General features: G+C 52.0%; 10 protein-coding genes across 10 annotated transcripts; 5 read left to right on the top strand and 5 right to left on the bottom strand.

Moving 5' to 3' along the window:
• Positions 1–1,661, top strand: TrAtP1_003767 (uncharacterized protein; the record flags this gene model as incomplete). Its single annotated transcript, XM_014088152.2, has 4 exons — positions 1–54; positions 167–262; positions 351–1,500; positions 1,618–1,661. 4 exons carry the CDS (start codon positions 1–3, stop codon positions 1,659–1,661), a joined length of 1,344 nt encoding a protein of 447 aa, XP_013943627.2.
• Positions 1,662–3,425: 1,764 nt separating this feature from the next.
• Positions 3,426–3,641, top strand: TrAtP1_003766 (uncharacterized protein; the record flags this gene model as incomplete). Its single annotated transcript, XM_066112024.1, has 1 exon — positions 3,426–3,641. The coding sequence occupies one exon, from the start codon at positions 3,426–3,428 to the stop codon at positions 3,639–3,641; it is 216 nt and encodes a 71-aa protein (XP_065968106.1).
• Positions 3,642–4,364: 723 nt separating this feature from the next.
• TrAtP1_003765 (uncharacterized protein) lies at positions 4,365–5,672 on the top strand (the record flags this gene model as incomplete). Its single annotated transcript, XM_014087423.2, has 3 exons — positions 4,365–4,551; positions 4,819–5,500; positions 5,576–5,672. 3 exons carry the CDS (start codon positions 4,365–4,367, stop codon positions 5,670–5,672), a joined length of 966 nt encoding a protein of 321 aa, XP_013942898.2.
• A 267-nt stretch (positions 5,673–5,939) lies between these two features.
• On the bottom strand, positions 5,940–6,248 carry TrAtP1_003764 (uncharacterized protein; the record flags this gene model as incomplete). The annotated part of the gene is made up of 2 exons (XM_066112023.1): positions 5,940–6,149; positions 6,213–6,248. 2 exons carry the CDS (start codon positions 6,246–6,248, stop codon positions 5,940–5,942), a joined length of 246 nt encoding a protein of 81 aa, XP_065968105.1.
• Positions 6,249–6,264: 16 nt separating this feature from the next.
• On the bottom strand, positions 6,265–6,684 carry TrAtP1_003763 (uncharacterized protein; the record flags this gene model as incomplete). The annotated part of the gene is made up of 2 exons (XM_014088150.2): positions 6,265–6,577; positions 6,647–6,684. 2 exons carry the CDS (start codon positions 6,682–6,684, stop codon positions 6,265–6,267), a joined length of 351 nt encoding a protein of 116 aa, XP_013943625.2.
• Positions 6,685–7,263: 579 nt separating this feature from the next.
• Positions 7,264–9,531, top strand: TrAtP1_003762 (uncharacterized protein; the record flags this gene model as incomplete). Its single annotated transcript, XM_014088149.2, has 1 exon — positions 7,264–9,531. One exon carries the CDS (start codon positions 7,264–7,266, stop codon positions 9,529–9,531), a length of 2,268 nt encoding a protein of 755 aa, XP_013943624.2.
• Positions 9,532–10,107: 576 nt separating this feature from the next.
• TrAtP1_003761 (uncharacterized protein) lies at positions 10,108–10,884 on the bottom strand (the record flags this gene model as incomplete). The annotated part of the gene is made up of 3 exons (XM_014088148.2): positions 10,108–10,132; positions 10,191–10,476; positions 10,875–10,884. The coding sequence occupies 3 exons, from the start codon at positions 10,882–10,884 to the stop codon at positions 10,108–10,110; spliced, it is 321 nt and encodes a 106-aa protein (XP_013943623.1).
• Positions 10,885–11,046: 162 nt separating this feature from the next.
• On the top strand, positions 11,047–12,623 carry TrAtP1_003760 (uncharacterized protein). The gene is made up of 2 exons (XM_014088147.2): positions 11,047–11,973; positions 12,041–12,623. The coding sequence occupies exons 1-2, from the start codon at positions 11,644–11,646 to the stop codon at positions 12,431–12,433; spliced, it is 723 nt and encodes a 240-aa protein (XP_013943622.2). The 5' UTR covers positions 11,047–11,643; the 3' UTR covers positions 12,434–12,623.
• Positions 12,624–12,672: 49 nt separating this feature from the next.
• Positions 12,673–13,182, bottom strand: TrAtP1_003759 (uncharacterized protein; the record flags this gene model as incomplete). Its single annotated transcript, XM_066112022.1, has 1 exon — positions 12,673–13,182. One exon carries the CDS (start codon positions 13,180–13,182, stop codon positions 12,673–12,675), a length of 510 nt encoding a protein of 169 aa, XP_065968104.1.
• Positions 13,183–13,192: 10 nt separating this feature from the next.
• On the bottom strand, positions 13,193–13,847 carry TrAtP1_003758 (uncharacterized protein; the record flags this gene model as incomplete). The annotated part of the gene is made up of 2 exons (XM_014088146.2): positions 13,193–13,300; positions 13,368–13,847. The coding sequence occupies 2 exons, from the start codon at positions 13,845–13,847 to the stop codon at positions 13,193–13,195; spliced, it is 588 nt and encodes a 195-aa protein (XP_013943621.2).
• Positions 13,848–14,916: the final 1,069 nt, after the last annotated feature.

Raw genomic sequence — 14,916 nt, 5'->3', positions numbered from 1 at the left:
ATGTTCAACATTGGCCGCAGCCGCGCGGCGGCGTCGGCCCTCAGCGCCGCAAAGGTACGCAAACGGCGCAAAAGCTGCTCCCCATTTTTTCAACCCCTCGATTAGATGCGAAAAATACAATACAACGTCAGACGAATCTAACCCGAGCTCACGGTCCTTTCTGCAGCTGCACGTCACCCCCTCCGTTCGACTGCCTGGCGTCGCCCAGCAGCGAAGAGCTCTCAGCATCCACGAGTACCTGTCCGCCGACCTGCTGAGAAAGGTAATCACCTCACCCTGTTCACATGCTTGATGGCATCTTTCCCGCGCAGCATCCGGCTGACACGGCATTCCGATTCCCACGACTACAGTATGGCGTTGGTGTTCCCCAGGGCGCCGTTGCCAAGACCGCCGCAGAAGCCAAGGCTGTGGCCAAGGACATTGGCACTGGCGATCTCGTCATCAAGGCCCAGGTCCTTGCTGGTGGACGAGGCAAGGGAACCTTTGACAACGGCCTCAAGGGCGGTGTCCGCGTCATCTACTCTCCTCACGAGGCCGAGATGTTTGCCCAGCAGATGATTGGCCACAAGCTCATCACCAAGCAGACCGGCGCCGACGGCCGTCTGTGCAATGCTGTCTACATTTGCGAGCGCAAGTTTGCTCGTCGCGAGTTCTATCTGGCTATCCTGATGGACCGAGCCTCCCAGACCCCCGTCATCGTCTCCTCCTCTCAGGGAGGTGTCGATATCGAGACTGTTGCCAAGGAGCAGCCCGATGCCATCACTACGACCTACATCGACATCAAGACGGGCGTTACCGACGAGATTGCCCGCGGCATCGCCACCGGCCTGGGCTTCAGCGAGCAGTGCATCGAGGATGCCAAGGACACCATCCAGAAGCTCTACAAGATCTTCCTCGAGCGGGACGCTACCCAGATCGAGATCAACCCCCTGTCCGAGACCTCAGACCACCAGGTCCTCTGCATGGATGCCAAGTTTGGCTTCGATGACAACGCCGACTACCGCCAGAAGGAGATTTTCGAGTGGCGCGACACCACCCAGGAGGACCCTGATGAGGTCCGTGCCGCTCAGTCTAACCTCAACTTCATCAAGCTGGATGGTGACATTGGCTGCCTCGTCAACGGTGCCGGTCTGGCCATGGCCACCATGGACATTATCAAGCTGAACGGCGGCCAGCCCGCCAACTTCCTCGACGTCGGTGGTGGTGCCACTCCCGCCGCCATCAAGGAGGCCTTTGAGCTCATCACCAGCGACTCCAAGGTCACCGCCGTCTTCGTCAACATCTTTGGCGGTATTGTCCGCTGCGACGCCATCGCCAACGGTCTCATCAAGACTGTCGAGACCCTCAACCTGAAGATTCCCATCATTGCCCGTCTTCAGGGCACCAACGTCGAGCTTGCCCATCAGATCATCAACGAGTCTGGTCTGAAGATTTTCTCTATTGATGACCTGCAGAGCGCCGCCGAGAAGGCTGTGCAGCTGTCCAAGGTTGTCAAGTTGGGTAAGTTTACGGCCCAATACTATGACGAAGCTTGAAACGAAGAAGAAGAAAAAAAGAAAGAAAATATTAGCTTCAAAGAAAGAGAATCACCTGCTGACGGAAGTATTTGGATTTTAGCTCGCGATATTGATGTTGGTGTTGAGTTCACCCTGGGTATCTAGACGGTAACAGAGTCGTAAGACTGGAGGCATGGATTCCTTGTAATGTCTGTTTTTGAAGGAGGGGCCGATGGAAGCAAATCAGCCAATAGGCAAGGGGGGGGGACCCGGAAATGGTGCGGCGGTCAAGGCATTTTGTTGCTTTTTCAATAGCATATGTCGACGTATTGTACGTTGTAGATGAAGTAAAAGAAACGAAAAAAGAAACCCTTTTTAATTCTGCCAAGCTGGAGCCAAGGGCGTGTTGAGCTGAGAATCCGGGCATCGATCGAGTCTGTTGGGGAGTTGGTCCGTAAGGTTCTAGTCGATGAGACGAGGATGATCTGATTTGATTAGAGCGGAGCTTTCGTATCTTGGTTCAGGTACTCGCTATCCTGTAGGGAGAAGTGAGACGCCATGTCAGCAACCAGTGGAGTTTCACGCCGATAACGAGATTGAGATTTGGGTCTTTGCAAGGACCGCAGAATCATTTGGCAGGCACCCGTCGATTATATGTGCCCATATCTACGGGGAATAACGGAGAGCACAGCACAGATGGCTCCAAGAATAACCATAAAATCGGGTGATTGTGGAATGACTCTCAAAAGGAGAGCGCGTTTTTCAAGATGCGCGGCCAACAATCTGGGACGATGGAGTCTAGAATGCCACCGTCTTGGAGTTATCACGGCGTGGGTCGCGATTTTCATTGAGCCCGGCGTTCGGAAGTCGTTCGGTTATTACTTTTGGCGCTGGTTCGGATGAATGGCAGTGCGTGCAGGGGGGGCGTGTGGCCAGTGCCGAGTTTGGAGAGAGAGTTGCCTATTGCGTGCATCAAAAGAAGAACGGGGAAGCCGCCAGCTTCTTCTTTTCTTTCTTGTTCCATGTGACGCTGCGAATTAAGTAATTAATCAACATTTCTGTTGATTTGGAATGACGAAAGGGGGCTATTATGGAATCCTGGAACTTCGGATGCGGGCAACTGCACAATTACTTCATAGCAACTTGGATAGCCGGTTGGAAAACTCGGTAGTCTTAGTCACCAACGCTTAGTCACGCAGCGCCACAGCAAGGCCAGATTGGGCAGCATTGACCCGTTTTGGCATTGGCCGTCTTCAGCCCTAGCTGCCGCAGTGGATTCGGACGAGCACGGATAAGAAAAAAATAGAATCGGAGCCCTTGCAAGGCTTCAAGTGAATGAAAGTACAGCTCTAACTATCAGTACTGGCTGTTTCTTCCTCTTTCTTCTTGATTTTGGTGCAATTTTGCCGTTCCTTTTGCAATGTACCTCTTGCGACGACGGCGTGATGCTAAGGCCATGCTAACCCCGAGATTTACTGGTCTCGCAATTGCGAAATACCGACGCAGCGCCGAGAGGCTCAGATCTGGGTGGCCACTCGTGCCGTGTCAGTGAGCTGCAGCAGGGGGGGTGTGCGCGAGGCGTGCGTGCTGGCCCTGTCGGCAGAGCTCGGGTATTGTGAGCGTGTAAGAAGAAGCGAAAGAGAATTTTGATAGTTTTATCTATAATTATGCCATATGACTCTTGTTGTCCAGGATATATAACTTGTTCATCTCCCCCCCTTGTGGGTTTTTTACTTTTGAACTCATCGACAGGAACCCACTGGCAACCAAACAAGCTTTCCCTTTAAGCATCAAACACTCTCATTCTTATACACTTCAAACGAAGAAGCAAGAAACACAACTAAGAGGTTTACTCGACGAACCTCACAAACTCTCACTCAACTACTCGACATCTCAAACTCACAACCACAACCACAACCAACAATCACCATGCCTTCTCAAGGTCAAAGCTGGTGGGCTCGCCACTGCACTCCTCGCCCTCCCATCAACCCCGTCGTCGTCTGCACCTGCCACTACTGCTACAACAAGCCCGCCGAAGAGCTCGACTATCCCAAATCGTCCGACAGCTCTGCCGCCGCTACGCCTGCCCCGTCTCGACCAGTCAGCCCCCGGGGCTCGACTTCGTCTGTCCACGGCAAGCAGTAAAAACACACGCACACGCACAAGACTCTCTTTCGAACGCCCGATAGATCTGGATTTCGTCTACATGGATCATGGAAGATACATCTGAAAAGCGTTTTGTTTTGTTTTCCATCACTCAACCAGCCGAATGCAAAACACCAACACACACACACACACAAATAATGAAAAAAAAAAAACCGGCACATCTCGCCGATCAATCGGGGTCGGCGCCCGGCCCCACTTTTGGGCGCTCCAGACCCAGGCAAAAACTGCAAAATCACACGCCACACATGGGAGGGAAGAAAAATAGGGGACAAGATTTGGATGGAACAGTAATTAATGGGCAGTACACGGATAATACCTATTGGATGCGATTTGGTTAGCGATGGAATTTAGGAATACCCCCTTTTTGAGAATTTAATAGCATTTCCTATAGATACACTTTTTTATACAATTACTCTTTGAGCATTCATATTTATTTGCGTCTTATTTTGTCATGTTTTGTGATACATTTGTGGTGTCGCATTTGCCTGTCTTCGGCGTATCCGCATCGCGCAGAAGCCTGGGGTGTGACTTACACTGAAGTCATGCAGAGGCACGTTGACGTCACGCATAGCGCAAATGCATCTCATTTCAATCTGCACCAAAATGACGACTCAAATTTCACAAAGATGTAGTCATTAATTAACTAGCATTTCATTGTTATTGGCATCTACAGATTATACACTCTCTACTCATTGTGCTATTATGCCGCCCTCTATTGACAGCGCCATCCTCACTGCACTGAACTTGGACGAGAATCAAACCACTATATCCTCTGCCGGCGGATCAGGCTTCTCATCCACCTTTAAGCTCTCAACCACAAAAGATGGCCAGCCCTTTGATTACTTTGTCAAAACAGGTTCCGGCGAGGGAGCTAGAATAATGTTTCAAGGTAATACAAGTGTGATGCCCGCTAGAAGCGTCCATAGGGGCTAGCAAAGCTTCTCGGAAGAGAGAGCGGGCTTTTTCCTTTCCTTTCTTCTTCTTCCTTTTCCTTTTCTTCTTTACCTTTTCCCCCCCTTTTCATAGGTGTAATACATTTTTACCCTCTACGGGCTTCGCAGCTTTGCTTGATAATCACTTTTATTAGTCTTTCAACTCTCATCTCCCTCAAGCTTCTAGCTCAAACAAGTGCTCACACTCGCCATCTCACTTACAGGCGAACATGCCTCCCTCAACGCCATCCACAACGCCGTCCCCAATTTCTGCCCCCAGTCATACTGCCATGGCCCCATGCAGCAATCCAACAAGTATTTCCTCGCCACGGATTTCCTTCAGCTAGGCTACTCCGACTCAAAAGGCTCCGGCATCTCCTTCGCGGCAAAGCTAGCCAAGCTCCATACAACACCCGCGCCCATCCCAGAGGGCTTTGACACTCCCATGTTTGGCTTCCCCGTCCCGACATGCTGCGGGGATACGGAGCAGGACAACTCCTGGAAGTCATCATGGGCAGACTTTTACGCCGAGAACAGACTGCGCTGCATCATGAAGAAGATTATAAAGAACCATGGGCCGGATGGCGAAGCAGCCGACATGGTGGAAAAGGTTGCTAGCAATGTCGTCCCGCAACTCGTTGGAGATGAGTGGATGAGCATCACGCCGGTGGTGATACACGGTGATCTCTGGAGTGGAAACCATTCAGCAGGCCAGATTGCCGGAAAGGGCGGTCGCGAAGAGGTTGTCTTTGATCCTTCTTGTGTCTATGGCCACTCAGAGTACGAGCTCGGCATCATGAACATGTTTGGAGGCTTTGGCAGTTCCTTTTGGAGAGAGTACGAGAAGTTGGTGCCAAAAGCAGAGCCTGTAGAGGAATGGGATGACCGGGTCTCGCTCTATGAACTGTAAGTGTTTCCGGATGCAGCTCTCCAGAACAGACATAAAGATGGGCAGGTAAGGATGCTAAAGACGTCTTGTAGATACCATCATTTAAACCACTATGCGATTTTTGGGTCTGGGTACCGTGGAGGGGCCATGTCAATCATGAAGAAGCTCATATCCAAATACGGTGGCTAAAGGTATAAAGTGTATAAATCCTCCGTTAAAGAGACCCATCCATATATAACAGAGAAAAATAATAAGTAAAGCAACAAGTATATGTATCAGTGTACAAAGAGAGATGAGAAGAAAGAAAGAAAAGAAACATCAAAACGCCTTCCCCGTGCTCGCTATGGTGTCATTGTTGCCATCTATCATCAAGCATAACCACCTCGCCCAAATTGTCTAAATAATCACCATGCTCCAATACCAGACATAGCAAAATCTCATCTCATCTAGATCAAATCAAGACGCCAGCATCGCCTGTCTCTCCGGTTTGCTCTCCTGCGCCTGCTTTTGCTCAGTCGGCCTCTCCGAAACAGGAAGCTGTGCATTCGGGACTGTAGGAAGTTTCTGGTTGACGCCAGACATCTCCGCTTCTAGCGCGGCGAGCTCGTCTTCGACCTCTTCTTCGTCTTGCGCCGTGATACGAGTGCCGAGCATTTCGCTAATTTCCTATGAAAACACAGTTAGCATGGAAAATAAAGAGGCCCCCAAAAATCGGAAATGGAAAAATACATTTTGATATGCAATCGCCTCCGCATTCTCCTCCATCAACTTCTCCACGTGCTCAATGCCCCCCCATCTCCGCGTGAATCTCCGAAAGCACTTTTGTTCCCTGCTGCAGGCCAAATACGACGTCCTTTTGGATTTGCGCAAACTCCACGCTGGCCGTGAGCTTCTCCAGCTGCTCCAGCTGCGCATCCGTCTTGGACAGCAGCGACTCTTGGTACTTCTTCCGCCGCAGCGCAAGCAGCGCGCGCTTTTTGTCGCCCTTTGCGAGCAGCTGCTTGGCGATTTCGGTCTCCTTGTTCGTCAGGACGGTGATGCGGCGCTGGTACTGGTGTAGCCTGTCGCGCTGGATCTTCATGTCCAGAATCGCCCTGCGAGGTTCTCTCAGTTAGCGTGCGAGGTCGGCAAATGGCGGGCGCGTGATGGAGGGTTTCGTTTACTTGTCCTGCTCGGTAATCTTGCTCTGTTTGCCGCCCATTGTGAAGCGCCTTCTGTGCTACGAACTCGGCCGTGCGTTTCTTTGTTGATCGACCGCGAGTCCGTAGACGAGGAGTGAAGTAATAGTAATAGTAGAAAAGCAGCAAGGGACGAAGTCGGCGGATGACGAGGGTCCTTGTCGTCATTGTCTCACTGTATCATGTGGCGCCGAAAGCTTTATCGATAGACAGGGATTATGATAGGGAATCTCACACAGGCACATAGTTGCACAGGCTCTGATCCGAATTGAGTAAGCCGTGATGAGTTGACATAAAGATAAACGATGTAGTACTCTTTAGTGATGGGAATAACGGTTTTTGCTCGTTTCAACTTTAGATTATCTTGTTTCTATTCTGCCTCTTCTATTTCACCAGTTTTAGTTCTGAATGTATATATTCAGGTGTTATCGCGCTGGAATCGAAGTACGAGCTGGCCAGTATCCAAATACGGTTAGCTTTAGTGTCAAATCTCTACATTTTTACGTGCGGAATTGACGGCGCATTTTTTATTTTTCTGCGCCAGCAGTCGATCGACATTCATCCTCATCATCAGAAAGGCGACAACGCCGCCGGCAGGCAACATGGCACCCAGTTTCAAGTCTCGGCTGAACCTTCGCCAAGGCCTTGACCGAGATGTATATCAGATCATCAAGAAGATGGAAGACAACAACGACGGCAAGCCGTTCAAGACCGTCAGCGCCGCGTACGATGCCATCAAGAAATCAAACTCCAGCCTTAGCAGGCAGAAGAAACGCCCGCTCGAAGACTCGATAGACCGAGTTTTGCAATTCCGTAAGGAGGAGCTGGAAGATTCGGAGGATTCAGAAGCAGTCATTGAGGAAATGGAGTCGAAGAAAGTGGACGACGATCGATTTTTGCTGAACCGCCAATTGACAAAACACTGGCATGTCGAGTCTGCGCCCCAAGCCACCAATGAACAACCTGCGACCAAGAAGCGACGGATCCAGATCGACGGCGAAGACAAGGACGGCGCAACGAGCGGTGTTGATACTGCTACCGAAGCAGTAATCAACGGCGACGCAGTCAAAGATACAGCGAGAGCCGATAGACAAGAGAAGACGGTACAAAAGAAGTCGCCCAAGTCTAGCCGCTTCAAGGTTGAGCAATTGGAAGAGCCGCTGCCGCTGGGAGGTGTTGGCGAAATTCACCGCCATTTGCTTCGCCAAACAAGATACCTACTCAAGTGCCCAGAGCTCTACGAAGGAAATGGCTGGAGAAGAGTGCCTGGAATGCTCTTATTTGGACCTCCAGGGACAGGCAAAAGATCGCTTATCCGTACCGTCGCGGCGAATCTCGATGTGCCGATAATCACATTAAACGGCTGTCTCGAAGATCCGGAGCGCGTAGAGAAGAGCTTGGCCGAGGCCTTTGATACAGCCATTGGCCTGGCGCCCAGCATCGTCTTGATAGAGGATCTAGATTGGCATATTCCGAAGCCGGGAGGCACCAACCACAACGAGCACGGTAGAAAGGTGCTCAACCAAATCACGCGACAGATGCAGAGGGTCCAACAGGAACAAGCCAATGTTCTTGCTATGGCGACAACATCAAGGCTAACCGACGTCGATCCCGTTGCGCTTGAAGCCGGCTTATTCGAAAGATCAATCCAGATGAGAGTGCCAGATCAGGAGGCTCGGCATGACATTCTCAGAGTGGTAACGCGAGACAAACAACTATCTGGTAGCCTGGATCTCGCAGAGGTAGCAAAGATGACACACGGCTTCGTCGGTGCAGACATGGTCATCCTCACAACCTTGGCGGAGCAGGCAGCTCAGGAGCGAATCTTCAACGCGGAGGATCCAGAGGGGCGACAGCTAGAGCTCCTTACCCGACCTCCCCGCAGAGACGACATGGATGTGTCAGACACCATCTCATTAGATCTGAGACAGCCCGCATTTACAACACTACCTATAGAGCCTTTGACGCTCGACGACTTCCGCCTTGCCATCAAGGGCTTCACGCCTTCTCTCCGGAGAGAAGGCTTCACCGTGATTCCAAGCGTCACCTGGGACCAGGTCGGCGCCCTGGAAAACGTACGCGAGCAGCTACACATGTCCATCATTGGTCCCATCAAGAACCCAGAGCTCTACCAGGAATTCGGTCTCAGGCGTCCTGCCGGCGCACTCCTCTGGGGCCCCCCCGGCTGTGGTAAAACACTCGTTGCGCAGGCCGTCGCCAACGAGGCACAGGCCTCCTTCATCCTCATCAACGGCCCCGAACTGCTGAACAAATACGTCGGCGAGTCCGAGCGGGCCGTGCGAGAGCTCTTCCAGCGGGCTCGCTCCTCAACGCCCTGCATCCTCTTCTTTGACGAAATCGACTCCCTCGTGCCCCGTCGAGACAACGCCTCCACCGACGCTGGCGTCCGCGTCGTCAACGCTCTGCTCACAGAGCTCGACGGCGCCCAAGATCGCTCAGGAATCTACGTCATGGGCACGACAAACAGGCCCGACATGATCGACGCCGCAATGCTCCGGCCGGGCCGCCTCAGCGTCCGCCTCTTTGTCGATCTCCCTACCCCTGAAGAGCGCGCAGACATCCTCCGCGCCATCTACAAGACGGCCCACGCCAACGCCAGCGAGGCCGAGCTGGCCAGGCTCGCCGCCGTGGCCCTGGATCCGCGTTGTAAGGACTTTAGCGGCGCAGATCTCGGCGGGCTGCACATCAAGGCCGCGGAGTGTGCGCTGAGGAAATTCATGCTGGGCAAGAAGACGGCGCGGGAGATTGACGAAGAGGACTGGGAGTATGCGCTGGAGAATACGCGGTGCAGCGTGCTGAACCCGGACTCGTATAGGAAGCTGGATAGAAAACTTGGAAAGGGGGAGTAGTAGAAGTAAAGCTGCCAAGTCGACAGCCTGGGAAAAAAGGGAGTTTTTTTTGGATTTACAACATGTAGATAATACCAAGCGCACGCATATAGACACAGTACAGATTTGCGTAGAGGGTACTGCGTACAGCATCTGGTCTTCCTGTCTTCCTATTTGGTCTTGTCTTCCTTTTGGGGTAGTAGTACGGATACAGCCCTTTCTCCTGCGTGCATCATTCGATCGAATGCAATACCACCTTGGCCGCATGACAACCCAGGGATTTTTAACTCAATGCGACCGGCAAACCGCTAGGATGGATTCCCGCCAATGCCGAGTGCCGCCGGGCGGCCTGTCTATCAAAAACTTGTTTGCCCAAAACACCCCACCACTCGCACATTTGCTCGAAAATTCAAACCGTCTCGTGAGAAAAAGATGGCGCAAAGTGTCTGGTCGCCTATAAAAGCGGAGTTGGATATTATTGGTACAAGCACAGTGATGATGCTTTGACTATTCTAATATGTCTATAGTACAATCGCCGCACCCCGTCTATTGATATCTCTGTCATTACAATACTGTTTTTGGTTGGTCATTCATCGCTTAAGCGGTAGCCTGCTTGAGGTAGCTGCGCAAGTTGTTAGCGTTTGCATCTTCTTCTTCAAACACCGTCAATGGCAACTTACGCGTTGAGGTCATGGCGATCCTTCTCCTTCTTGAGGCCACCAAAGGCCATCTTGGTGCCGGGAATGTACTTCTTGGGGTTCTCAATGTACTCGAACAGGGTGGTGTCGTCCCAGACAACGCCCTTGTTCTTGTTGGCATCGGTGAAGCTGTAGCCGGCGGTGGTACCAGACTTGCGGCCAAAGAGGCCGTGCAGGTTGGGGCCGATCTTGTGGCCGCCGTCCTTCTCGACGGTGTGGCACTGAGCACAACGGGTCTTGAAGAGGTTGGCACCCTTCTTAGCGTCACCTGGAGAGAGCCGATTTAGTACGGGGTGTTTTCCTGTAGTGAAGAGATTCGGTGGCGGTGAGACAGCGAAGAAGTAGAGCGGTTTCCATTCAGCGATATGGCGCAGAGTCGACGGCCAAAGAACGAGGCATATTTGGACTTGAGTGAAGCATCGTAGTGGCGGGCGTCACCATCCGCAGGTGGCAAGTGAAAATGACGCACTGCATCAAGCAGCGTTTTTGCTCGATGTGAAGCCTCGATTTACAAAAAAAGAAGTCTTCCGAGCGTTCTCATGCTTCGAAAAAGTCCAAAACACCAATCGTCTCAGTCGTCGACTATCGTGGCCCGGCTCAATGGCTTCTCGCCTTCTTCTTCGGACAGGTCTCGGCAAACCGGATTGAGGGTGCGCGGCAACTTACCACCAGCCATTTTGAAGTATGGGTATGTGAAAAGACAAAGGAGTCGTTAGGGAAATAAATATGAACAGAGGTAAATCCAAAGAAGAACCGAAAGGCTACTTTGGAAACAAAACTTTCTTGAAAGGTGAAGGAAAAGGGGAAAAGTGAGAAGGTATGAGAAGGAAAAAAAGAAGGAGAGCCAAGAATTTCAAGGAAAAAAAAAGTTTATGACACAATGCCCGGCTGCACAGCAAACCGGCGGTGATCAGCCACAGATGTGGCGCGCGCCCGGCCAATCAGACCCCAGCAATTACACAGTCAGGCTCACTCGTCGGGCGATTGTTCCCGGGTAAAGTCGGGCCACCAGGGCGAGAGAATTTCGGGCGGCGCCACAGCTCCTGACTAGGGGACTCTCTCTTTTTTCCGTTGTTCTGGTCTTCTCTGTCGCTGGCTTCCCGGCTCCACCGGATTTTCCTTCCATCCGCGTTTTCTGGCCGGAGAAAAGTCGGCTGAAGCAGGCTGCTCTGCCGCCCTCGACTTTCTTTTTTTTCTTCCAGTTCTGGGGTGGGGTTCGCAAAGGTCTCCATTTTTTTGGCCTGACATCCCGCTATTTTTTTTTGGTGGGAACTTTGAAGAGAGCCAGCTTCATAGCAGAGGCTGCCCGAGAAAAAAAAAGTGCCAAAGCTTTTTGGCGGCTGTTTTTGTTGTTGTTGTTATTCTTCCTCTCTTAGCCATTTTTTTTGATCGAGATATTTACTACAGCACATCTTCCTCTTCTGCATCCGCCGCAATGGTGACGAGGGCCGTCATCCCGCGCTTCCTGCTGCCGCTGCAGGGGCCGCTCTGGCGAGGCATCAGGATCCCCCTCTCGCAGAACGTCCACATCCGCTTCGTGTCGACCGACAAGCCCATCGTGCTGGAGAAGCCGGCCAAGTTCAACCCGCCCTCGCATGGGTCCCGGCTCAAGAGGAACTCGATGCCGAAGCACTACGGCCCGCCGCTGACCGAGGACGAGGTTGCTGCCCAAAACAAGAAGAGCTACCCCGGGCTGATGGCGCCCCAGGGATCGTGGACACACTGGTTCTGGCACAGCCGGCTGCTGCATACGTTCATCACCATGGTAGGGACTTGTGCAAAACTTTCACTCACGGGTGGGTGCGTTGACTGACATTTTCGTGACCGCGTAGGGCGCGCTGCTGGCCATGGGCGTGTACACCTTCTTCATGAACTACGCCTACAACTCCCCCTTCAAGGATCTCGTGCCCCCAATCTCAGACCTGTGGCAACAGCCCACCTACTTCTTCTCCCAGTGGAAGAACGTCATCCTCATGCACGAAAAGGACAAGGCTCGCAAGGCTGCCGAGCACCGGAACCGCCACATCGACGACGTTGCCAAGCGGAGGTACTTTATGAAGATGCACGGCATCGAGCCCATGGACCCTGTGGCCGTGGTTTTCGGCAAGAACGAGGAAAAGTCTGCGGAGGAACTCGAGGCTGCTGCCATGGGACATGAAGTGCCGCCAAAGCCCGAGACTGAAGCCCCAGCGGAGCAGAAGAAGAAGTGGCTGGGCTTTTTTTGATTGATCATCCATCAAGATCATTCTATGTGCATTGACTGAATGGGCAGGAAAGCCAGATATATGTGCTTGTCCTTCCCGTTGCTATTGTAACTTTTAAGATTTTTTTGTGCCCCATCACATTAGGCATTAGGTATTCTCTCTCTCACAGCAGTGAGACCTCAAAATAGTGAGACCACAATATGATGTACCATTATATGAACAAATATCCCAACCCAAGCAAGATCCGTAAAACATTCCTTCTATGACAAGTCTACTCCTTCCAAACCATCCAAAACCTCGTCTGCAACGCCTCCCTTTTCCAAGACTGCCTGTATGATGCTATCTAGGACGGCAAACCTGGTTCCGCCTAGCGGTGCCTTCCAAACTCCCTCCTGAGGGTATTCTTCCATTTTTTGCTGTTGCTGCTGCTTCTGTGACGTCGGATCAAACGTCCCGCTGGCCGCCAAATTGCCCGTACTAGGCACCCCGGGCGGTGTCAGCCTCGACGGAGGATCGACAGTCCGCATGGACACCAGCCTCAGCTCGCGCCCAGAGTCCACCTCCATGCCCTCATCCGCCTTTTGCGTCCGGACCTCACACAACGACACCGCCAGTGCGGAATCCGCAACGGCAAGCTCCTCTTTGGACGGGTCGAACAAGATGCTGTCTCCCACTGCAACGACCAGCAGCGTAATGGGCGGCCTTGAGCCCGCGGCTGCGCCTTGGCGGGGGTACAGGAACGGCGAGGCTTCCCAGTCGTCGTCAAACATGGGGTCTTCGTCACCTTCTGACTTGAGGCGCGGTAGTCTTGTTGAGAGGAGGGCGAGATGTGTTGTGAGGGAGAGGAGGGGCAGGGGGGTATGATAGCGGCGGTGATATCAGAATGATCTGCGAGCATATTAGTAAAGGCCCTTTTTTCCAAGACACGCGCTTCTTCTTGGCTTCGCAAACTCACATCAAGATACAGCCTCCAGTGAAACCGTCTATTGATCCACAGCTTCTTCGCAAACTCCCCATCCGCAAGAAGCGCCTCCCTCAGCAGCTCCGCCAAAAACACCGTCCCGGCATCATCATCTCTCAGTCCCGGAATCTCCACCGTCATCTCCAGCCACTCGCCCCTTGCCTGTCGCCTGTCCTCCTCCGCATCGCCGCCTCCCGCGCCGCTCGCGCTCTTGACGTACTCCTGGTAATGCTCTCCGCCCAGCAGATCCACCGTCTTCTCGATTTCGGCCTTTACGCCCACGATGGCTTCTGTGCCGTCGGACAGGCAGACGCGCGCGCTGCCATTTGTGCCGGGCAGGATGCCCGTCTCGGCGGTCAGCGGCCGGAACTGCTTGGATGTTCTGCCGTCGGGGCGGATGGGCGGGCTGAGGGAGAGGGAGGTGTGGAGGTAGGCGAGCTCGGCGGGGGACAGGAGGGTTTGCTGGTTGGCCATTGTTCACCGCGCTTCCATGGGGATGTTGAGATTGAAGGTGCGGTGGAAAGTTGATTGTTGTGGCCGTGGCGCGGAATCGCAGAGCTGGGTATCGAGATCTTGGGGGAAGTGGTTTCTGGACGTGAACAAAAAAAGTTGTAGCGGGTAGCTCACCTAGGTGAGCGATAAGATAGGATATGATGCGGGGGTGGGGCCGTCTGCGAAACAGTCAGCCTTGGCTGTACTTGTCGTCTCGATCATATGTATCTTAACCTTGAAACTTTATGCTGTCATATCAGTATGTGAAATTTGACATGATTGTTTGCGTAATTGATTACCTATTGCCATGACCAACTGACGCCCGCACTTATAGACGGTACCAACTGTTGGTTTACGCAGTTTGCATGCGTACTACATATACCTATTATAAGCCAAGTTTCTAAGCGGCGAATTTCGACCATCGATAGCCGCGAAGAAGCAATCAATTCAACGGGCGCTGGAGGTTATTTACTTGAAAACAGCTCTAAGTTAAAATGCAAAGCCCGTATTCACTTTTGACATAATATAACAGAAGCTAGCTACCACTCTGTCAAATGTACATGTGATTCTACTTCTACCTATGTCACACTGTGCTCTTCTGCACTCTTCGCAATGATATCAGCATACCAGGTTATCTTCGCTGTTTGTACGCGTATATACTACCTCTGCAAGCGAAGTCCGACGTCATACATTACAAAGCCATAATGGCTGTGCTTATGCAATGACATACCTTTGTCTTTTTCTTTTACATGAGCCGCAACTTCAGCCCTGCTCTCGAACGTATTCCACTAGTTCAAGATCAGTAATCCCTCAGTGTAGAGCTGAAATATCAGTAATCCCACAGCGTACAATTCAAGATCAGTAATCCATTATAGAAATGCAATTGTTCATCTAGCGTAATAGCTGGAGAAGCACAAAGTTCCTACGAGATTGCCTATTTTGAGTAATGATAGGTACTCAAAGTTTACAAAGATTAATAATCAGCCTCTGCCCTTTTGTTAAACGAGATACTCCTGCAATGACATTGCCGGTCCATCTATCAAGTCAAAAA

The sequence above is a fragment of the Trichoderma atroviride genome, chromosome 2 (genome assembly GCF_020647795.1).
Source record: "Trichoderma atroviride chromosome 2, complete sequence".
Classification (NCBI taxonomy): domain Eukaryota; kingdom Fungi; phylum Ascomycota; class Sordariomycetes; order Hypocreales; family Hypocreaceae; genus Trichoderma; species Trichoderma atroviride.
Note: the sequence above shows the minus strand (reverse complement) of the source record. Positions and strands in the feature narration are given on the sequence as shown.

What these genes read in the sequence shown, in the direction of transcription:
- TrAtP1_003760 (XM_014088147.2), top strand. Translation starts at nt 11,644, where the DNA reads ATGGTGACGAGGGCCGTCATCCCGCGCTTCCTGCTGCCGCTGCAGGGG. An exon ending in TGCATACGTTCATCACCATG is followed by an intron (nt 11,974 to 12,040) that starts GTAGGGACTTGT and finishes GTGACCGCGTAG; the next exon opens with GGCGCGCTGCTGGCCATGGG.